Below are 24,054 nucleotides of genomic sequence, written 5' to 3' on the forward strand. Positions count from 1 at the left end.
GGGTTGGAGCCCTGGTCCGGGAGGATCCCACATGCCATGGAACAACTAGGCCCATGCGCCACAGCTACTGAGCCTGCGCTCTAGAGCCCACGAGCCACAACTGCTGAGCCTGCGTGTCACAACTACTGAAGCCCGCGCACATAGAGCCCGTGCTCCGCAGCAGGAGAGGCCACTGCAACTAGAAGCCCGTGCACTGCAACAAAGAGTAGCCCCGGCTCACTGCAACTAGAGAAAGCCCGTGCACAGCAACAAAGACCCAACACCGCCAGAAGTAAATAAATAAAATAACTTTATAAAAAAATAAAAAATGAAATAAAATAAACAGCTCCCTATCAAAGGTCAAACTCGACTGCCAAATTTCCTTGGCATCACCACTTAGCTGTCAGCAAGAAAATAAAAACAAGCCACTGTCTCATGGTGATGAATCCTTCATATCCAAGGATGAAATGGAGCAGCTATGAGCAATGGGGCTAGATGCTGAGATTACCAAGATAGCGGCTAAAAACCCCACAAACCAAAACCAACATAGAGGCAACACCAAAATGCAGGTCCTCAATCATTTCCATATGTGCTGCGTAAATAATGGCACTGAATAGATACTGATTCCTGGGAAGGGGAAAAAAGAGATTAAACTCTAAATTGGGAGTAGGTAGTATCTTTATAAATATGTCTTTTATATGTGTGTGTGTTTTATATATATATATACACATACACTCATATACATATTTATATATGGTGTGTCTGTGTACTTTTAGAAAGAGAAATCACATAGGACAAATGCCACTTACATGATATACACATATATGTACCCATTAGCTATTTATATAATATGTCTAAAGTAAAAAGGAAATTTTTGTAAATTAAAGAAGTATGCCTCATCTAAATCCTTCAGCATTTGATAACTGTGTTTGCCCTTTGAAAAATTTCAAAGGAGCTGGCAAATCTTGGCCGATTTTTGACGTAAACATCTCTTAAAGGAAAATGCTAAGGCTGGGTTCTGGAGGCTGGGAGAGGGGCAAGAATGCAGTTGAATATGTCAGAATCATATGAAGCTGTAGCCCACTGCATGTTCAGACAGAAGGTAGGCGCCTGCCCGCCCAGAGTCCCCTCCCTGAGTGCCTGGACCCTGAAATCACCTCCAGTGGTGAGTGGCATGAAGAAGTGTTGAAAATAGTAAAAATAGCAAACACTGAACTGTGAGCGTTTACTACGTGCTAAGCATTATTCCAAGTGCTTTAGATATATATTAATTAATTTAATCCTAAGAGTGACCCTGGAAGGCATGTACTATGATTACCCTCATTTTATAGACAAGGACACTAAGAGATTAACTCCCTCACCCTACGTTACCCAGCTGGTATACGGCCAACCTGGCATCCACACCCAGGCAAACCAGACCCACAGCCCTGCTCCTGTCCCCTCTAGCATACTGCTTCGCAAGAGACCAATGATGAAACGGATCTCTAGCCAAAAGTGAGCATTCTTCAATTAATGTTATTTTGAGCCCATAATTAGCCACTACAAAAGGTACAATATTGGTTCTTTCTATACTTCTCACCTTCGTTTATATGGACTCCTAATCCAATGTTCCTGAGGTTAAGAATTCCAGTTTAACACCAGCAAATAAGAGCTAAAATGTTCTGAGAGCTCACTGTGTGCCAGGCACCGTTCTAAATGTCTTCACGTACTTACACAGGTTTCTGTGATGGATGCGATTTCCCTTGTACACCTCCCTCACTCCATGCCTTCTGTGCTTGTGCTTACAGAACCTCTTTCCCTTACTCTGGTGTTCATGTTGTGGCCAGTTGATAAACTATGTATTTAATTATGTGGTAATTTACATAGGGCAATAATAACAAGAGCTAATATGTATTTAGTGTTTACTAATTGCCAGGTGCTGTTATAAATGCTTAATACATACTAACTCATTTACTCCCCCCAACAACAGCACAAGGTTAAGTATTATTACTATTATTCCCATTTTAAAGATCAGGAAAGGGCTTCCCTGGTGGCGCAGTGGTTGAGAGTCCGCCTGCCGATGCAGGGGACATGGGTTCGTGCCCCGGTCCGGGAAGATCCCACATGCCGCAGAGCGGCTGGGCCCGTGAGCCGTGGCCGCTGAGCCTGCGCGTCCGGAGCCTGTGCTCCGCAACGGGAGAGGCCACAACGGTGAGAGGCCCGCGTACCGCAAAAAAAAAAAAAAGATCAGGAAAGAAACACAAGAGTTGAGCCACTTGCCCAGGATCACACCATTAGTAAGTGGCAGAGCCCAGATTCCAGTTCAGGCAAATTGATTCCAGAGATGAATCGCTATACTCCATCTGTGTTCTGCATTTGGCATCTCAGGTCTTCCCATAGGATACTGTGTTTAAAGTATTCATTGAATAAATATCTGTGGAGCAAATGACCGATTTCAAAAGATTTACTTAGTATATACACGCAAAAAACCCTTGTGTGTACATTTCTTTTCCTTCATGAAAATTAATGACTCTTACCCATGAATAGAGTAAGTTTAACACTAGATAGCTGTACATATTGCTTTCTTATACCATTCTAGCATTGCAATGGCCAGGCAAACGAAGAAGTCACGATTTCACTTCTAAAAGGGGGGAAAGCATCATTATTTTCTTAACCTGTTAGAAAAAGAAAATAAAAGGTAATCTCAAAAGGATGATGAATAGCAAAAAAGCATTCACCACTAGCCCAGGCTTCAGACTCATAAAGGAAGGCTGTTCCTCTGCTTGTCAACCCCAAGCACATCAGGTTCTTTCTGTAGCGCATCCATGTCAGGGGACCCAGCTACTCTCTGTAGGGAGATGACAGACACATCTGCCTTTTTTTTACCCTAGAATCTACCCCTCTAAGACAGCTCAGACCCATGCTCTTGTCAGCTCAGACCCACAGCTCTAATCAAATGTGATGAAGATACAGCTATTTATCATCTCTCTGTGACTTTCTTTCCCAGGTCCCACGGCCTTGGAATATTTCAACATCAAGAGGTCTTCCCACTGCAAACAGGAAACCTAAGTCACCCATGACTCATCTCTACCCTTTCTTCAGCAAACCCGATGGTATGCTAATCCTGCTCTGGGTTTCATCTAATCCTTTCAAAATCCATTTTTTCTTTGCCATGGATGGTACATGCCTTTCCGTTTCTCCCTGCATTGCTATATCCATGCACACCTTCCCTGCTCTGGCATCATCAGACACGAGACACCATTTTCTTCTTCTAGACTCCAAAAAGAACACCATCCCACTTTCCTAAGGCCTTGTTTCCCATCAAATGCTGAGTCTCCGCCTTCCATCAGGCTACCTCATACCAGCAGCATCTGTTCATGTTTAGCTCACAGACTATTGTTTTCATTCCCGCCTATGAAAACAGCTCCTTAAACTTAGGATATCCACACTAAGCCAATGTACCCAGCCATCACTTGCCCTACTCACTCTAGAAGTCCAACCAGGCTAACCTAAAGGAAGATGATTATCATTTATGTGCTGGTCCCACCCTCTCTAGACCTGGAAGAGCCACAGTTATAGTCCTTTATTCCACCCAAAATAAAGTTACCTTGACTTGTGCATGGTGCCAGTAGATCACTTCTGTATTAGTATATTTTATGCTGAGTCTGTTGATATTCTATATATTTCCAACTTGGTTCTTATATCATCTTGGAGGATAGGGGCCATGTCTAGTTCTCTCTGAACAGCCTTCATCCAGCACTACTAAGTTTCTTCTTTAGGAAGAAGACTGAAATTAACTAACAAAGCAAATGAATACCTAGCCTCCCAATTTAATTACAGAGGAACATGACCAAAATAGAGTAACTCATGAAGATACCCTCCAGGTGGTGAGGTGCAAGACTTGGTCATTCACATAGAAGCTTTTTATTCTTCAATCTACTTGGAAGCTTCTGCTTATCTCTTTATAACCTCTTTACTTTTTTTTTTTTTTTTTAAAGAACAGAAAACCCTGCTTAGCAGCCTTAATCATGGGCAGAAATGAACGAGCTGAATGTAGGATGTCTTTCTGGTGGTTCTGAAGGTCGAGCCCACATTCCTAGGACTGGCTCCTGTGGTTGCCAAACGATGTGAAGTCCTTTAACTCAAGTGTTTCAGAAAAGTCTACAGTCAAATTCAGCCCTGAAGACAGATGACTCCTGTGTAATCTTAGACTAGTGTTTCTCAAACTTCTTTTGGTCACAGACTCTTTTGAGGATCTAAAAAAATTATAAATGTTCTCAGCAGGAAAACTGACAAATGTTGACAGTCCAAAATTTTGCATATAATTTTAGGGGTCTACAGTCCATCTGAAGAACATGATACACTAACAGGATAAGAACACCTACATTTGCCCAATATAGTTGGCCTGGGGTTCAAGGAGGGAGGAAGAGGGAAAAGAAAGAGTGAGCAAAGAAAGAACAAGAAAGGAAGGAAGAAGGGAAGGAAAGAAGGATGATGGTGGGAAAGAGAAAGAGAGAGGAGAAAAGGGAGTAAGAGGGAGGGAAAAAAAGAGAGAAATCCAATAAACTGAGAGAGCGTCTGTGCTTGAGCTATTTAGCTTATCACTTTATTTCAGGCTTGGAAGCAATTACAGAAGAATGGCATTTAATCTCAGTAAAACTGGACAAGAAGATTGGAATCATTGGCTTTCTGAGATATAATGAAATACTATCCATCACTAGAAACAAGAATTCCTAGTTTTGCTTAAGCGGTTTAAACAATGCAAAAGATGAAGAAGATTAAATTTAATGCAAACAGCAATTTTTAAAAGTTGCCTATTTATGCGTTGCCTAAAGAACTATCATCCTCCTCGATCAGGAAGGCAATCTGCTTAAGAAAGCACTGACTCCAGAGAGACCTTTGTGAATTAATACTCCCTTAAGGCGGATGCAAATTGGGGTTCAAATAATTCTGTTCCCAAACATTTGTATATCCACAGAAAAACAGCTGAAGCCAGGAACTCGACAAAGCTTTCCCCGCAAGTTCCTCATCCGTTCATGCACGCTGTCTACCTTTGATGTCACACATCCCAAAGGGTTCCTATCCATGTTCATTATCCCCTACTTATAAAAGTACTTTTGCTGGGACTTCCCTGCGGTCCAGTGGTTAAGACTCTGTGCTTCCACTGCAGCGGGCACGGGTTCGATCCCTGGTTGGGGAACTAAGATCCTGCATGCTGTGTGGCTAGAAAAAAACAAAAGCTGGCATAGAAAGCTTTTACTCAGAGAGAAACCGGTACTTAACGAAGATGAACTGTGGATCAGAAACTCTCTGCAAAATATATCTGACCCACTGTACCTATTCTCAGCAAACTACCAGCATGGCCTATTGCAGTGTTGACTTAAAATGTTGCACAACCTAAAAGTTGAGAATTATGTTTCATTCGGCGGACTTTCTGAGGACTTAAGCCTGGAAAAGAGCCTCTCCGATAACTCTGAGGGACTGCTCCGAAGAGGTGAGGGACAAGCCGGGATATACAGGACTTTCTGCAACAAAAACCAGGTAGTCGGAACATCAAAAGATTACTGTTTATTAAAGAAAACCGGACACCTCAAGGAAATGAATTTAGCATTTTTCTCTGTGTGGGAATATGCAAGAGTCTGGGCTCATTGAAATCATTCCTTTGATGTGCACCAGAACTATCTAGGGCCAAGATCCTGCTTTTTTCCATACTGAATCCCCTCGGGGTGCAGTCTGGCTGATAGCTTGATGGCCACAACATCTTTTGTTTATTGATACGATACAGCAAGTGACACATTCTTTGTGCACAGCAGTATAGCACCTCTAAACAGAAGGAGGGGCCAGATGGGGGGAACTGAATAGTGTGTGCTTTGGCCTAATGATAAGAAAGCTTCCTGGAAAATACTGACTGATCATTTCTCCCCACACTAAGCTATCAGTATAGGTGGCATCTATGAGTTCCTTTACGCTGCCTTTATACTGATTAGCATTAAAAAGCAAAGAAATAGTGTTATCGGGAAGAGAAACGGACCCTCAACTTTTGGAAACCTGCTTATTTGCAATCATTTTAGTCGGGGTCTTGGTTTAGAAGAATCAATGTCCTAGCCCTCGGCCCACTATGTGCTTCCCTCCAACCATCACCACTGTTTCAACTCTACTCAACGCTTTAGGGCCCAAACGAAATTCTGCCTTGTTCATGCAATTCTTCCTGTGATCTTCACTGGGCGTACGCTCTGTCTTCTGAACTTCTAGTTTCTTTTCCTCTTGGGACACTGCTCATATTCGGTCTGATCAAGTATTGGGGTACAAGGCATGTTCCCTAGAGTCTGGGTGTAAGTTTTACCACCGTTGTCTCACAAGTATCTACGACAGTGCTTGACACACAGTAAGTGTTCAACAAACACAGAAGTGAAGGGGAAAGTTGCCCAGATGGTTTAGGCCAGCTCTAATCCGCATAGTCTAGAAACAAGGCTGCTGAACGGCTGACTAGCTCCACAGATGATAACTAAATACAATATAGGTATTGCTATACTGTTATCACACTCCTGACACAGGGTCTCTGCACTTGCCGTTTCCTCTGCCTAGAAGCCTCTTAGACATACACCTAGTTCTTTCCCTCATCTGCTGATCTTTGCTCAAATACTACCTTCAAAGAAAGGCCTTCCCTGTCTATCCTATTTAAAATCTCAACTCCCCCACTGCTATGGTTTGAATGTTTGTGTCCTCCCAAATTCATATGCTGAAATCCTAATGCCCCAAGTGATGGTAGTAGGAGGTGGGGCCTTGGGGAGGTGATTAGGTCATGAGGGTGAAGCCCTCTGTAATGAAATTAGTGCCCTTATAAAAGAGCTCCCCAGCCCCTTCCACCATGTGAGCACACAATGAGAAGTCTGCAACCAGAGAAGGTTCTCCCCCAACCATGCTGACACCCTGATCTCAGACTTCCGGCCTCCAGAACTGTGAGAAATATATTTCTGGTGTTTATAAGCCACTCAGTCTGTGGTATTTTGTTATGGCAACTTGAATGGATTAAGAAACTCCCCCCTCCTCCAACATCTCCCTATTTTTTTTCTGATTTATTTTTCTGTATATCACTGATCACCCATCGAATACATATATATAGTTTACTTCTTTACTTTTTCTTATTTCCTATTCCCCCCTCACATCCTCGAATATAAACTCCATGAAGCAGAGATCTTTATAAATTGTGCTCAGTCTTTATCCCCCAGTGCTTAGGATAGTCGGAGGCAGATTAAGCACGAAGTAGGTGCTCAGTGAATAGCTAAGGAATACATTTTTAAAATGAATCACGAAGCACCTGTAAAATACTTACCTCTACTTGGCACTGTGCTTGATCCTGCCCAAGACAACTTCTAGAAGCCAGGAAACTGTAACCTGATCAAATACCTGCAGCCCAGTGTGTCTGCACAGTGATGGGGCACGCAGAGCAGGTGTCTCCCCTGATGTATCACTAAAGGCTGGGAACATGCTTCATTCAGTCTCCTATACCTTCTCCCTTAACAACTCAAGAACCACTAGGAGAATGAATGGCTACACTGTAAGGCACTGATAACATGTGATAAAGGAGTTCAGACATGGAAGAAGCCAGTTTATAGACATCACTATGAGAAGAAGTGTGGTGGTCAGCTTCTAAGACATCCCCCCAGTGATCCTGTTTTTCTGGCATTCCCATCCTTGTATGGTCCCCAGCCACAAGGAATCAGGACTCCCCTGTGTGACTGACAGAATAACTTCCACAGCTGGGTCAGAAAAAGTATTTTAGCTCCTGCCTTGGTGTCTTGGCTCTCTCACTCTTTGGAAGGCACCTATGCTTACCACTACACCACCAACGTATCCCTCACTCTTTGGGAAGCCAGCTCCCATGCTGTGATGATACTCAAGCAGTGCCATGGAGAGGAACTGATTCACCAGCATCAACTTGCCAGCTATGTAACAGAACCCCCTTAGAAGCAGATCTTCTAATCCTGGAAAAGTCTTCAGATAACTGCAGCCTCAGCCAACATCCGATTTCAACCTCATGAGAGATCCTGAACCATGTGGACAAAGAATGCCACCTGCCATATCAGCAAACGAAGGATGTTGTAGCCATCAAGCCCTCAGCCACTGCATCTGTCCCCAGCTGTGCACCCTGAGGGGATCCAGGACGGGAAAGAACAAGATACTGGCCTTAGTTAAGGTGCACATCAGAGGAATGATTTCAATGAGCCCAGACACTTGCATCTTCCTATACAGAGGAAAATGGTAAATTCACTAACTCGAGATGTCTGTTTTTTTTAAATTAACAGTGATCTTTTGATGTTCTGACTACCTGGTTTTTGTTGCAAAAACTCCGATATATCCTGGCTCCTCCCTCACCTCTTCCGAGCAGTCTCAGAGCTATCAGATAGAGCTATCTGAGTCTCAGAGTCTATCTGAGAAGCTGCTTCCCAGGCTTAAGTCCTCAGAAATTCCGCCAAATAAAAAAACATAATTCTCAACTTTTAGGTTGTGCATTTATTTTTCAGTCAACAAACAGAACCACCTAAGTGAGCCAGTCCTGAATTCCTGATCCACAGAAATCATGAGAGGTAATGAATGATTACTACTGCTTTAAGCCACGAATTTGGGGAGATCTGTTACACAGCAGTAGATAACTAATACAAGAGGTATCAGAAATGACTTCCACAAAGGAAGTAGGGCTTGAAATAGAGGAATTGTAGGAATAACAGAGGCAAAGCAGTAAAGAGAATACAGGGGAAACCATGAGCAAAGGCAGATACAAATATTAAACAGAAACCATACCCACACAGAACCTCAGGATTGGAAACAAATCTTAAAGGTCAATTTAGTCCAACCTTTCATCTAGCGCTAGAGTCTACTTTAAAAATAAAACAACTAAGGCAGGGACTGCATGAATTTATCTAAGCTAAAACCCAGAAGAAGGCTGAGTCCTTACAGTGGCCCTCTGTGTAATGATAAAATGAGGAGTATTTAGTCATAACAGAGACCATATTCCTGCATTTGAACTGAGGTCATTCCTGGAAGTGATTTAATAAGAAATTGAGGGGGAAGGAAGATGGAGTACAGAGGAGGGGAGAAGAAAGACAAAAAGGAGGAGAAGCAGAAGAAACAGAAGCAGGAGAAGGAGGAAAAGAAGGGGATCGGGAAGAAGAACAATAACAACTCTACAACAACAGAAGATGAACGAGGAAACACTGATTTATTGAAATGCTGTATGGTGGGCGCTGTCCTAAGTTCTTTAAACACATCATCTCATTTTACCCTCACAACAGCTCCACATCCTCAAATTATTTTAGCTCTACTTCTTCCCTTCCTTCCCAGGAGTCTTCCCCTCACCCTGTTCTCCAGATCTGAGGTAGAGAAAGTGGACAAAACACAGAGAGGAAGGATTAAATCATCATGCATCTGACCTCTTGTCAGGAAAAATCTGAGAATACAGTTAAGGCTCCAGAGGGTCCAATCAAGAAAGAATCCACCCACAGATTCGAGGTCTTCCCTTCACTGAGGATATAAGGCCAGATTTCCTGGGCCGCTGGTCAGCAAACCTCTAATCAAAGGAAGAGTAGATCTGAGATGGGAAAGAAAAAACCTAGAGCATTCTCTGTCCCAAGATATGATGTTTACTGATCCCAGAGTTGGTTCTTTTAGAGGCCAGTAGTAGACCTAAGAACCCCAACTGGAGGAGGGATTCCTCCACAAAGCTAATAGCCTATTTGTGAAGTTAATAGGAAGCATTTGCCTTTGACCCAAAGAAGCAGGAGGGAGCTTGTTCTGTAGGTAGCCACTTCACAAGATGTTGCCATGTGTACAGTGGTATAGGAAGGGAGGGGGACATCCAGGTCAAGCCAGAGGATATCACGTTAGTGACCATCTCCCACACTTTTCATCCTCCTGGGAGAAGAGAGCATATGTGAAACTAGTATTAGAGAATATAATTTTCAAAACTTAACTCAAGATACTAAAATAGCTGATTATACTTCTAGGAAAACAAACATAGAAAATTAAAGTTTAAAAGTATACATACAGCCTATACCAATTAAAGGCCTATGGATTAATAGTCAAAACATCTGAACATCTCTAAGGTCAGGAAAACTAAACCTTTAACACATACCATACTAATGGCATTGATAATGGACATGAAAGGGTAACCAATGAAAAAAGTCGTAGGGATGCTAGCCAAGATCTCCTATACATGGGGTCAATGAAACATGCTGAAAATAGGTTAAGAGGAGGCCCAAGAAGTGTTTACGGAAAGAATGGTCATAAAAATGATTTCTCAGAAAAAAAAATGGCATGACCTCTGAAACAATGGATGTACTGGAATTATCAACCAGATAGGCCAACTTGATTTGCAAAAGGATGCTTTGCTGCCCAGTCCACAGGGTCAGAGAAAGCAATTAGTACCATTCCGCTCTAGCAAATTCCCAGAGCACACAGTCTCAGGTAGAGAGAGGTATTCTGTGCCTCTCTGCATTTCCCCATGGCCCAAGCACAAGGCCACACACAGCAGGTATGTGGCTGAAGGGGGCGCTAATGATAACACACACTCCACACCCTCAAGGAGGTCAGAGCCAAAGGTGCCGAGGTCCCAGCTGCTTCCCCTGCTCTGGGTTTACCATCATTGAAGCTGTCACTGGCGGTGACGTGGGCGAACGGTGACTGGGCCCGAGGCTCCTCACACAGGGAGTAGCTGTGCTCAGCCTGAATGAGAGGCGCCGGGGACGTTGGGGACGGCTCTACCTCCATCGACACACTCTTCTCTGAGAGGAAAGGGTCGTTCAGGAGCTGGCCCAAGACGTTCTGGGAAAACTCATCCAGCAGCTCCGAGAAGTGCTACAAGAAACAAAGGAGGAAGGACTCAGTTTCTCTTAACGATGATCTGACATTTACACACATGTTCTAAAGCAAAAATATCATCCACTGCTTCAGATGAAGTCCCTTATACACAATGTCCAGTTATCTGTTGCTGTGTAGCAAAGCACCCCAAAGAGTGGTGGCTTACAACAGCCAAGAGTTATTATCTCTCACCACTCTGTGGGTTGGCTGGGTGGCTGTGCTGATTTCACCTGGGTTCACTGACAGAGGCACAATGAGCTGGAAGGCTGGAGGGGGCTGGGCTGGGACACTGGACGCCTGGGCCTTTTTCTCAAAGAGCCTCTAGCAGGCTGGGAGTCCTCATAGGATTAGGATGGTAGAGATGTTCCCAAAGGGAGAAAACCAAAGCTGCATGGCCTCAGAGGTCACACATCATCACTCCCTCCACATTCTTCAGGTCAAGGCAAGTGACAACGCCAGCCCAGACTCATGGGGTGGGAAAACAGACACCACCTCTTGACCAGAGGAACTGCAAAATCACATCACAGGCAAGTGTAAACAGGATGGCATGACTCACTCGGGGCCATCACTGGAACTATCCACCACATTTTGCATTGGGAATATTTTAAAATAAGCTACCTTGTATTTTTGAAGCATGAAAGTGTTATTTATAGCCAAGTGCCAAGTTCAAAGGCATCAGAGGCAGCTTCCCTCTATTCTCCCAAGTACCTGGACTTTGTCCCTTTCTAGTTTTTCCTTAATCTCCTTAATCTCTTCTCATCTTCCATCTCCAACAGCAACACCTCCCTACCCACCGCCATGCCATGACAATGATAAAGAAATGGTCTATACATATATTCACAGGGAGTCCTATATCCCTCGTTCCATGGTCCCACATTAAAGAACTGTAGCCCCATCTACTCTCCCTCACTGATAGGGGGATGTTCATGATATGAGGGTCTGTAGAGCTGGGTTTCTCAACCTCAGCACTACTGACATTTTAGATGGGTGATTTTTTGTTATGGGGGGCAGGGTTGTCCTGTGCATTGTAGGATGTTTAACAGCATTCCTGGCCTCTACTCACTACATGCCAGTAGCACTCCCCTAGTTGTGAAAACCAAAAATGTCTCCAGCCACTGTCAAATGTCCCTTGGCCAGGGCCAGGGGGGTGGGGGTGGGGGTAAGGGGAAGATCACCCTTGGTTTAGAACTACTGCAGTAGAGTATATTAAAAATAATTATAATATAATTTAATTTAAAATTTCACTTGATACCGGCTGTTAGAGCCACTTCTACCTTCTTAATGTTCCCTGAGTCACAGACCAACAGGTGTCATCCTTATTGATTAAACTTTAGGGACACCTCTGGTATAGAAAGGCAGTTAGGAAAGCAGGTACAGCAATAAGAGAACTGATTGCAAATGGTGATACTTGGGGTAGACAATGAAAACTCTTGGGATTTGCAGAGCAACTAAGTCCTACCATTGAACTGAAGTGTCAGTGAAGGTGTTACGAAAATGAATGCAGCTTAGGGAAGCAGGGGGCAGGTGGTAACCCTAAGGTTAGAGCTCTAATATTAGGATAGTTGTAGGGCAGAACTTCTGCTTTTGTAAAGGAGAGAAGCAGACAACAGAGAGGAGGCCTTGCAGGCTAGGTCCTTAAGGCAGAGTTAGATTGCTGGGTTTCCCCAACAGCACAAACATGAGATACGGCTGCATCTCATCAGGACAGAATGCAGAGACGCCACAGGCCTTGGGCACATCCTAATAGGCATGGGTAATCTGTGAGAACAAGACAGGGTGGTTGGGAGAGGGTTCTCTGTATACAAACATATTTAGAACTGAAAGGTCCTTAGAAGCATCTAAGGTAAGAATTCCCAGATGCCAACTGTCTGCTTCACAATCACCAGAAGAATTTTGCTGTAGTTGTTTTATAATGGAATATTTCAAGCATTCAGAAAAATTAGAGAGAATAGAACCATAAATAATTACGTATTGATTCCTTTTTAAAAAATTATTTTTCCACATTGTTACTGCAACATTTTTTCTTTACTCTGTCTTTCTTTTTTAAAAAATAAAACATGAAGCTCCTATCCAATCCCCTTCTTTCCTCTCAGAGTTAACTACTACCCTGAACTTGGTGTTTATTTTTCCCATCTAGGACTTTACACTTTTACTACATAAGTATGTTTCTATTACAAACATACGTACTTTTTAAACTTTAAGTAAACAGCACCATACTTCACACCTCCTCTGCAAGTTTCTTCTTGCAAAAAACTTTTTAGGCTTATTCATGTTTACATGTGTAGCTCTATTTCATTCAGTTAAATTTCTGAATTGTATTACATTGTACTTATCCATTTCCTCTTGAGGAACATTAAAAGATTTTTTTAATATATGCTATTGTAATAAACATTATTGAACATAAAGGGAAATTTTAAAACATACCAATCCTATGACCCATCTTCAGAGCTTTTGACTTAGTAGGTCAAAGACAACCATATAAAAACCACCACTACCACCTGTGATTCTAATGTTCACGTCAGTTTTTCAACGATTGAAGGTTGACCGCATCTCCACTCACCATCTCTCTCCCTACACCACTTTACAATTAAGTCCCTGGAAGTTTACAAAGTCACTGGAAGTTTACAAAGTCCCTAGAAGTTTAGACATGCTCAAGGTCAGAGAAAGATTCATGGATTTTGCAGCCATCATGTGCTAAACTTTAGATAGGTCCTGTGGATATAAAGTAATAAAGAAGAAGACAGAAAAAACCCTGCCTTCCTTGAGCTGATCGTATAGACCAGTGCTTTTCAAACTTTTATGTGCATATGAATCACCTGGGGATCTTAAGGCATAGATGCTGATTCACAAATCTAGGTGGGCCCGAGATTCTGCATTACTAATCAGCTCCCAGGTAATGCTGCTGGCCGGTGGACCGGACTCTGCATGGCAAGGAGTAGAGCAGCTTCAAGGCTAAGACTAGGATGCAGGTTTCCTGACTCTCTGATAACATGAAGCCAGGGTCTGATTCCCTAAGCGGCTCCCCAAAGACAAATTTACTGGTTACCTGAGGGTGAATATTCTGCAAGCGTTTGATGGAATTCTTTTCAAGACCAAAATTAAGGAAACAAGAAGAGAAATAAATGACACAATGTAAAATGCAAAAGCAAGACTTGAACTCACAATCCCTGCATTCCCAAGCCACAATTCTGTCCCTGTGCTGCAGTGTCAGCCCTTGCCAGCTATGCTGGCCCATCTAAGCCTCTGGAATCCTGAGGCAAGGCTCTCTTTGATTGCCGGTGCTTTCCCATGGAAGTTGGCCATGCTGGGCTGCTCTGCTGACACCATTTTCTTTCTCCTGAGCAGCACTAATGAATGTTTTCATGAACATCCCCCGGATAACCAATAATAAACCTTCTCTAACTCTGCTAACCATCCCTGACCTCCCCTTACTTTGGATTTTGTAGTGATTATCATGTCACCAAACAATTTAGTCCTAAATGACAGGGAGTCCTGAAGAACTCATGGTTGTTAAAAAGTGCATTATGGGGCTTCCCTGGTGGTGCAGTGATTGAGAGTCCGCCTGCCGATGCAGGGGACACGGGTTCGTGCCCCGATCCGGGAAGATCCCACATGCCGCAGAGCGGCTGGGACCGTGAGCCATGGCCGCTGAGCCTGCACGTCCGGAGCCTGTGCTCCGCGACGGGAGAGGCCACAGCAGTGAGAGGCCCGCGTACCACAAAAAAAAAAAAAAAAAAAAGTGCATTATGACAACCTTCCCTCTGGAAAAAGAAGCTCCTCAGAAGAAGGGAGCAACTGTGCTTAACCACCACCCACACGGAGGAACTCAGCAAAGTGGTGAGCACTGAGAAGGTCCCAGAGAGACACTTGTGTGTCTTTGGGGTCCCAAGGATACGCCCAAATTGTCCCAACCAGATGCTGTGACTCAGCCCAGCAAATTAGCTCCAGCTGGGCCTCCCTGGCAGCTATGGGCTCTGGGGCTCAGCAGACAGGTCAAGCTCCCACTGCCTGTGCAGGAACCAGGCCAGAATCAGACCATCTTTAATGCCAGTGAGAGAGGGGCATATGGTCTTGGAGGCCGAAGACCAGAGAAAGAAGCAAAGTGAGCCTCAAAGAGGGAGGCTTTCTGCCTACACACACTTTAGCAAAGGACTACTCGTGTAGTAGTTCAAGGGCTATGAAATGTCAGTTGAATTCTTTCAAAGACATGGCATAATAGCATTTTACCGTTCTGCCTAAGAGTTTCATCAAGCTTTATGGGTTTATAATACTTTCACAGCTTTCCCCTCAACCAATGTTCATATCAGTCCTGGGAAGTTGGCTTTAAACGCACTGTTTAAGGTCTCAGTCACCTACTGTTTGAGCTTCGCCTTGAACACAGATCGTCTTATTGCAAATTGACCGAACTTTCCCCACATTATTTCTCCTAGGAAAGAAGTATCCGAGCTTTACAACCCAACGGCTTGGAGAAGTTCTAACCAGGATGAAAACCTGATGCTGATCATTAATGAAGATGTTGATAGGATCAGGTGGTAGGCTCATCTGATGGACTTAGTGCTTGACATATTAGATTTTCAGAAAATGAGCTAAGTGTTTTGCTATAAGGTAGGCATGTCTCCATGTATAGATGAGAAAACTGGGGCTCAGGGTGGTTAGGTATGTTGCCTAAGGTTGGAGATGCATAACTGAATTAATATTCCATCCCAAGGCTAGCCAGTTCCAAAGCCCATGTACTTTCTACCACGGAATGCTCCATCATTTAAGTCAGCCTCTAAAGCTGACATGTAGTAGAGACTGGATTTTAAAAAACAAAAGACAGACTCACTGACAGCCCATCCACTCATCCATTATGAACACACAGTTCTCACATTCGAAGTGTAGAAATGTGTCAGGGGTTTGTTAGATGGAGAGGGTCCTGGTATCACTCCCACGGGGCATCAGCAATGAGAACAGAAATATTTTCTTGCCCTTTGAGTGTGGTTCTGCCAAAGGGTTCAAAGCCACATCACAGACTCTCCGGTTGGAAGAAACTTCCTGTCGAGGTTAAACCTCTATCTCATGACATGAATATTCCTCATCTCCTCGGTGAAGATGCGTGCAACTTCCTTTATGAACCCTTTTCAAGGTCTGTCTCTCCATTACTGAAGACCTGGCATTTAACATCCTTCAACCTGGCCCCAACCGTCCTGTGAAGTCTTGTCCCCCTTTATTCTTTATTTTCTTAAGATTTTTTTTGATGTGGACCTTTTTTTTTGATGATTTGTTTTTATTGTTTAATATTCCTTAAAATGTGAAGATCCTATTGTACTTTTCTCTAATTTTTTTTCAATTTTCTCTATAGTTTATTAATAAGTCAAAAGAAATTTTTTTTTTTAAAAAAGAGAAGCATCATAAACCTTTTCCTTCTCCTAGTTCCTGGGTCTTTTTTTTTTTTTTTCCACACACACACACTGTATTTTATTTTTACAAGAGATAAATAGACTGACACCAAGCATTGTAAATGCATGACCACAACAGGAGCAACAATGATTGCAATTATCAAACACGAAACACACTCATACTATGTCATAATATTGACATTCAGTCCAGGAATCCTCCACTGTTACAGCTCCTTTACTTTGCAGTGAAAATTGGTTTGTATATTTTTTGCCTCTGAGTCCTTGTGGGACTTTTTTTTTTAATTCAAACAGAAAGTCACAAAAATTATAATCATCCTCATCAGTTCACTCAGTCCCACGCAATTAATTTTTTTTCATCTTGATCTTTTGTTAGCACTTTTATGAGTTCATCAGTTTTCCATTAGAGTTCTGAAAATGCTTATTCATTCAGTTCAGCAGTATAGTCAGTTACCAGAAACCTGTACTTGTCAGTCTTTTCGATGAATTCCTTGAAGATGAAACCCTTTTATAGGAACATATTTCCAAAGCATCAGAGTACATCCGCAACCGTCTGTAAATGACAAAAGACTTAAAAATGACCACGGTTAAAGATTTGATGTAAGTTCATAAGGTGAAGTTTTAACCACTGGACCACCAGGGAAGTCACTCCCTTTATTCTAATACATGACACTTTCATTCCAGCCCTAACAGTGTCCATATCGGACGCTGGAGCAATACAGCTTTGGAGCCAGACGACTGGATTTGAATCCTGGCTCCTAGCTGTGCAAACCTGACGAAGACCCTTCAGTTTTCCAAACTCCAGTTTGCTCCAACTGTAAAGTGAGGCTAATAATACTACCAGCTTCCTGTTGTGATGATTAAATTAAATAATGCGTGTAATGCACCTAACGCTTCACGGGCAAAGCAATCAATTTTTTAAAAAGCTTTTTTAAAAACAAAACCCTATCAAAATGGAAACAAAATGTGGGCATTCTCTACTTGTACACTGGCTCCCCCCACTATTCCTCCTAGAATATCCTTTCATTTTCCTCTTCTATCAGGAATCTACCTAAAACAAAATAAATCTATTTCTTTTACAAAGTCATCCTAGACAGACACAGCTTGAACTGACCTTGCACTTCCCTGACAAACTACAGCTCTTCAAATAAGTATTTCTTAACTGGACATTTTTTTTTTTTAACTTTCCTTTGATGTTCCTTTCATTGCCAACTTAAAGTTTTTGTCATTAGGCCTTATAAACTCTGTGACCCAGATGTAAACACTTTTACCTACCCCCCTCTGAGCCCAGCACAGATCACAGATCATATGTACTCACCAATTTTCTCTTTCCACCTATTATTATTGTGTAATATCCCAGTCGAGCAGTAAACAAATCTAAATTAGAGCCCAGGCCTCCCCAACAATTATAAATAAATGCTATCCAATGTTTAAAACACATATCCAAACTTACAAATCAGATAAATTAAGAGAAGTTGTTACCCTTACATAAATGACTAACTTTATAAGAAGTTACCCTGACTCTGAAGCATTTACACTTGTGTTTGCAGGCCCTTAACTAGCTGTCGAGGGAGCTTGCAAGGAAAGGGTGGTTTCAAGTCCGGGCCGCCTCCTTCTGCTAACAACTGCCCCAAGAACCAGGGTCGTGGGGGTGAGGAAAGTGGAAGGAAAATGAAGGATTCGTAATTTTTTTTTTTTTTTTTTTTTTTTGCGGTACGCGGGCCTCTCACTGTTGTGGCCTCTCCCGTTGCGGAGCACAGGCTCCGGACGCGCAGGCTCAGCGGCCATGGCTCACGGGCCCAGCCGCTCCGCGGCATGTGGGATCTTCCCAGACCGGGTCACGAACCCGCGTCCCCTGCATCGGCAGGCGGACTCTCAACCACTGCGCCACCAGGGAAGCCCAGGATTCGTAATTCTTGAGCTCCAGCAACTGGTTGTATAAAGATATGAAGCTGTCTTTCTTGTGCTGCTCTTCACGGGGGTTCACTCACTCAACAGAGTGAGCAGCTCCTGTGAGCAAAGCCCGCGCTGGGCAAGGCGTGGACAGAATATGATTAAAGGTCATCTTATAAAGAGAGGACTGTCCTGAGGTGCAACATGAGTTATCTGAAGTATGTCGCATGACTGCTGGGCTCATAGAAAAGGTTCTAAAGCAATTTTGTCCCCCTGATGTGGGCCCAACATCTTTTGTGCTGGATCAGAGTAGGGACAGGAGTTCTAGTCACAGCCCTACACCTCACTGGCTGTCACCCCACCTCTTCTGGATTCTGTCTCCTCGTCTGTAAAACTGTGTGTGTGTGTGTGTGTGTGTGTGTGTGTGTGTGTGTGTGTGTGCTGGAAGGTGAGGGGAAGTGATTGAGAAGACTTTGGACTTGGTCAGTAGTTTCTCACCTTTTTTTGATATGTAGACACTTTTGAGAATCTAATGAAAGCTTCCTGCTGGTAAATGCCCACGGGCACTACACGCCAAGTGCAGGATTCTGTGGGGCTCCCCCACCCCGCTCCCCCCGGGGTCTGTCCATGGAGAGGAGGATTCCGTGGATTCCGGGTAGACACTCCCAGCAGAGGTGGTAGTAATAACACACGACGCGTTATCAGTCATTGCTGACAAGCTATTCGGCTCTGCTACACTATAATTTTCTAAAATGTGGCAGGTGATATTAAAATGGAAAAGCTTTGCCGCTTAGGAAAAGAACGAGGGAAAACGCCCTCTTTCTGCTTCTTGGGTTTATTTAGCTTTGCCCCTGTTACCCTGCCCAGGGGCAGTGAAACGGGTGGGGCGCAAGCTCCGAAAGCAGAACTTGACCGCTCCCTGCGGGAGGCCCGGGTCCAAGGCTCGGGCTCCGCCGCCCGCGCCCCACAAAGATCCTATTCTCCAGGCCCGCCGCCTGGAAACCGGCTGCCGGCTGGAGGCTCCGTCTCAGGCAGGGGAAGAAGGGTTTTTACTGAAAAATCGCAGCTAGGAGCCTTGCCCAGAGCACAGAATGCTCCACAGACAGCAGTCACGGATATAGTGGACACGGCGGGGGCAAGCTGACAACCCCGAAAGCCTCAAAGAAACGCAGGGAAGTAATTTGGAGGGCACGCCTCAAATTCACTTTAGAAACCAAGGTTTCCCTCCAATAAAACACAGTCCGCCTGTATTGCGGGGGACGGAGGGAGGTGAGGTAGAGAGGGGAGGGGGAGGGGGGAAGAGGTGCCTTCCCCGCTCCACTCTCCCAGGGGCCCACCTTCAAGGAGCCGCACGTTAGACCTGAGGGGATTCCTGCCCTGCATATGTGCCCTGCGCACATACCACACAGAAAAGGGCCAGATGACCACCTGGAGAAGAATAGGCCACTTTGTCCAAGTTACAAGAAAAAAAAAAAAGGCTCACAAGTCAAACCCTATTACAGTGAAATTTCAAGGGGACCCAATTTTTTTCTGGTACCAAAATTTAGATACATTACATATTTCTCTAAATAAAAAAAAAAAATTGGGAGCTGAGGCTTGGAACTCTGTTACACAAGAGGTTTGGAAATTTGGGGGGTTTTGTTCCTTTGATGAAGTGATGTTGGCTTTACTGAAATTTTACAAGCAGTGGCAAAAATTGTTTTTTAAAGAGCCCAATTCCAAAACATGCACACTCTGGTTTTTAATATCCAGATGTGGCTTTCTTTGTAAAACAAGTATGTGAAATATGTCAATCAAATTATAAAGGTACTAGGGATGCTTATTTAAAGGAAACCTGCTATAAGTCCATTGATAGGGTATATTCTATTTTCTGTAAAAAGAGTCACCCCTAATTTATTAATTATGCAAATATAAAGTTTTACATATGCTATGTGCTTCAAGGGAGATGTACCAATACTAATTCCTTTTTAAGCTACATCATTCTTCATCATTAAAACAGGTAATGATGCACTTTCTCTGAATGCAGTCCAATCCTGAATGGTCTACAGCAGTTCTTAGCTTAACATTGGATGTGAAAAAAAATTCACTGCTTCACTTTATACAAACAAATCAGTTAATGAGATTAAGAGAAAAACACCAGTGGTGGCTTCTGCTGGCAAAGGAAAGCTAAGAGATTCAGCATTAGCTGGCGCAAAGAAACTCAATCTGCCTACTTCTTGGCTCACTTACATGGACAGCTGCAAATGCCCCAAAATGCACTGCTTAGTTCTTTCTGAACCCAAACTAGCCTTAGCCTGGTGGAAGGCCTCTCCTTCCATGGCTTAACAGTGTCTAACCAATCCCCACAGGAATAAAAATGTCAAGAAAATATAATAAGAATAATAAGGATAATATCATCTCCCATGTCCAACACATAATGGTTTACATATGACAAACACTTCCACATCACTGTTGTATCTGATCTTGACAAGATCAAGGATTATCCAGAGTGTACAGCTGGAGGTTGTGGAGCGAGTGCAGTAGAGCAGCATGCCTGCTTTCTGGTTCCCACGCCCATATACTTCCAGCACAGCCTTCTCCCTCCCGATCACTAACACAGAGACCTCAGCAACCAGATTGCTGACTGTCAAATGCTTCTTGAATTGCAATGTGGGCCTGAGATCTGGGCAATCTCTCCTCACACTATGGGAGGAAATCCTTAGGGTCCTTTCAGAGCAGTCAGAACCATTCCAGAAATAAATTATAGTCCATATAAGATGGAGGAGTCCTCTCTGATTGGTTTTGAGAAACTCAAACCATCCCCCAGAGTCCTTCTATTGCCTCTTCCTTCTGCCAAACAGACAGCTGAATTCTCCCAACAAACAAAAGCCCTTCAAAACCATGATCAAGCCAACCATTCAAGGCTGAGGCAGTAGAGAATCTGCCATTGTGTCCTCTCCATCCACGGTGGGAGAGCCAGAGGCACCTGGGATGGTGAGAGGCAGCCATCAGGATGACCGAGTCTTCCTTCCCACCTACTCCACTTTGACCCCTAAGTCCAGATTCTACCTCCACACTCTCAATGGGAGTGCTGGTGACCCTGTGGGGCTTTCTGCCTGATCTATCCTACAGGCCAAAGCCAACAAAATGTTTGCTTTTAACCTCCCACACTTAAAAAATTCTCCAAAGTAACTCAAAGTCCAAATTCCCCACAGTTAAGACTTAAAATTGATTTAAGTTTCTTATTCACTATTTCCCAGTTAACGTCCCTGAAGAGTTTCTTCCTAATTGATGTTTTATCCTTTGTTTGATACTCCTCCTGTCCTTTACCTTCAATTTGCAGGTTTCAACCCTTTTATGTTCTCATTATATGAGGAAATTCAGAGGCTGTTTTGGTCAGGCTCTTCTAATTGGGTCTCTTGCCCCCTCTACAAACATAATCTGCTCCTCTCAGGTTCTTTCCACTCTCCTAAACAGAAAACAACTTCCCATTTTCCCTCTTCCATCACACACCTTCCATTACCAACACTTCAGTCTTTACTCCACCAGGAAACACCCAGGGCATTCCCTCATATCCTTCAGTGAAGGCCCAAGCTAAGACATTCATTGTTTGTACGCTCTTAGGTCTGACACTAAAACAACTAAAATCTGGTATTTTGCCATTCCAGAAAAGCTTCTGATTATGATAACAGGCTCCAAATCATAGACTGATGAAGCATGAAGAAACGCTGGAAATCATCTGAGTCTACTTGGTGATTCTAATTTAAGAAATGACCTCTAATTTGAGATCTAGGGTGGTACGTGAAATCAAAGAGTTGAAGGTTGACCTCTTTATACTATAGATCCTGTAGTAAGAAAGATGGTGACTAACCATTAAGGATCACCCAACGGATGACTGAAGAGGGTCCCATAGCCGTCCTCCATGGAATTCTCTGAATAGAACATATGTTTTGCAATAAGAGAATTCTGTCTCCAAGTCAAGATCCAATGCCAAAGATGTCAGATATGAAAAATTAAAGGAGCCCATAAAGTTTTTATGAAAAACAATGGCATACTCCCTCGAAAGCTATCCTTTATTTGTGAGCCAGATATGTCGTAAGAATTACTGAGATAATCTCTTCCCTAGAATGCAAGAAGGAGTAAAGGGAAAGTGCTTCAGACGTACAAGAAATTATTTGCCCTGTTTTGTAAGTGCACAGGGATGACTCACTGCCAGAAAGTACTCCTTCACCCCAAGATAAAAGCAAGAAAAAAATCCAGAGGTTACCAAACTGGGAGACCCAGGCAAGTTCTGGCTTAAAGCCACTTAGATTCTCACTCTGTCAGATCTCACAGTCATGCTCCCCCTCTCTGGAATGCTGGCCTGCTCAAACATACCGGAGAATCTTAACCATCTGAAGGAGTATTTTATGCATGGGAGTCATGAGTCAGAGGACACATATGCTAGATCAGCTCTGCAATTATCAGCAATAACCTTGGGCACATCACTCATGCTTTCTGTTCCACCTGAAATTAGGAAGAAGACATTCTGCCATTCAAAATTGTTGTGAAGATAAAATGAAGTCATAGATAGTCTGATCTAGATATAATATAGTACGGTACGATAGTAAGTGAAAATTAGCTGAGAACCGTTAGTGGGCTATGAACATGAAAGCTCCCTCACGGTCACGCACATAGTTATTTCTTACCTCCACCTTGACTAGCCAGTTAGCAACGGCCATTAGTGGGAGCATGGCACCATTGGCTGCCTGCTCCTGCATGTTTCCTCCTCTTACAAAACTCAACCAGCTGAGGTAATGAATCCTCTTTTCTCTCCAAATGGTACTAGAATCTAGGAACTCAACAGCCTGGTCAGGATAGGACAGTTGGGAGTGAAAAAGCACCAGATGGCTCTCTGTTACCCACACTGCCTGCTCCGAGCTGAGCCATTAACTCAAATCCCATCAATAGAAACAAGAGTGATTAGAAGGCCAAGCTCCATTATTTTAAAAGAAAGAAGATGCAGTTAAGAGATGCTAAACCACCTGCCCCCTCATCCCAAAAACAGATGCAAAATTTGATGTTTCTCTACTCATTTAGAGCAGTTCCCTTCACTAATAAGAGCTCAGTAAATGATAGCTGTTTTATTACTGTTATTACTACATGCCTTGCTGAAATTGGGACAAATGATTAAGAATTTCTCTGATCTATCAGCCTATTAACACTATAAAAAATTATGAGGCTTGTTAAATATCATTTATTCTTAGTGATCTCATACTAGATTCTAGTTTACTCATTTGCTTACCACGGGGCTCAAGGTTCAGTTTGTCATTCATAATCGATACCTCTTCCTTTTCCCCTTTTTGAAGACCAGGCCCACATCTCCAGTCTCAAACACCTCTCGTATTCACTGCAATTCCTCTGTAGACTATCAAGAACATTTTGATCACATCATATGTTTCTTCAGTGCCCTTTCTTCATTTTAACTAGCAATTATAATTTTTTGTACACCTCTCGCTCAACAATTTATAAGAGAACTGGTCACAGACAAACTGAATTATCAAGTTCCTTCTTTGGTGGTACTACTGACAAAAAAAGGGCCAGAAATCCCAAAGTAAGCCAGTAAGAAGAATGAGATCATCACCCAGTGGGCAGCTGAGAGTCCATGATGGCGCACCAGCAGAAAAGGAGAAAAACAGAGCAACTTGGCCATGAGAAAATGTCCTGACCCTGACCCTGATCTAAGCAGCAGCCTGCCAGATCTTTCCCAACAGATGGGTACGTTCAGGTTCTCAAGCCTTGCTCTGGAATTGGAGTCCAGGTGCTCCAAAAGGTATCCCTCTAAGTGCCTTTGCCACCAAGAGAGTCCCTGTCACCTAGCTAAAACCCTGCCCCTCCTCTTCATTTGACCTTGGAAGAGTTAAAGAATGTCTAAGGAAGATGAAAAAAGGAGGCCAGAATGTTCTCTTTCTAAGAAAGACCATAAAAAGGA

At 43.3% G+C, this 24,054-nt stretch overlaps 1 protein-coding gene across 2 annotated transcripts in view; it reads right to left on the reverse strand.

The window, feature by feature from the left end:
* The window catches only part of CREB3L2 (cAMP responsive element binding protein 3 like 2), a 120,372-nt gene that overhangs the window by 40,917 nt on the left and 55,401 nt on the right, over nt 1-24,054 (reverse strand). For both annotated transcript variants that reach the window (XR_012334093.1, XM_033863329.2), the window contains exon 2: nt 10,596-10,812. Coding sequence is in view for 1 of the 2 variants with exons in the window: in XM_033863329.2 (XP_033719220.1) it covers nt 10,596-10,812 (217 nt within the window). In the remaining variant the exon portion in view is untranslated. The remainder of the gene's footprint in view (nt 1-10,595; nt 10,813-24,054) is intronic.

The sequence above is a fragment of the Tursiops truncatus genome, chromosome 9 (assembly GCF_011762595.2).
Source record: "Tursiops truncatus isolate mTurTru1 chromosome 9, mTurTru1.mat.Y, whole genome shotgun sequence".
NCBI lineage: Eukaryota > Metazoa > Chordata > Mammalia > Artiodactyla > Delphinidae > Tursiops > Tursiops truncatus.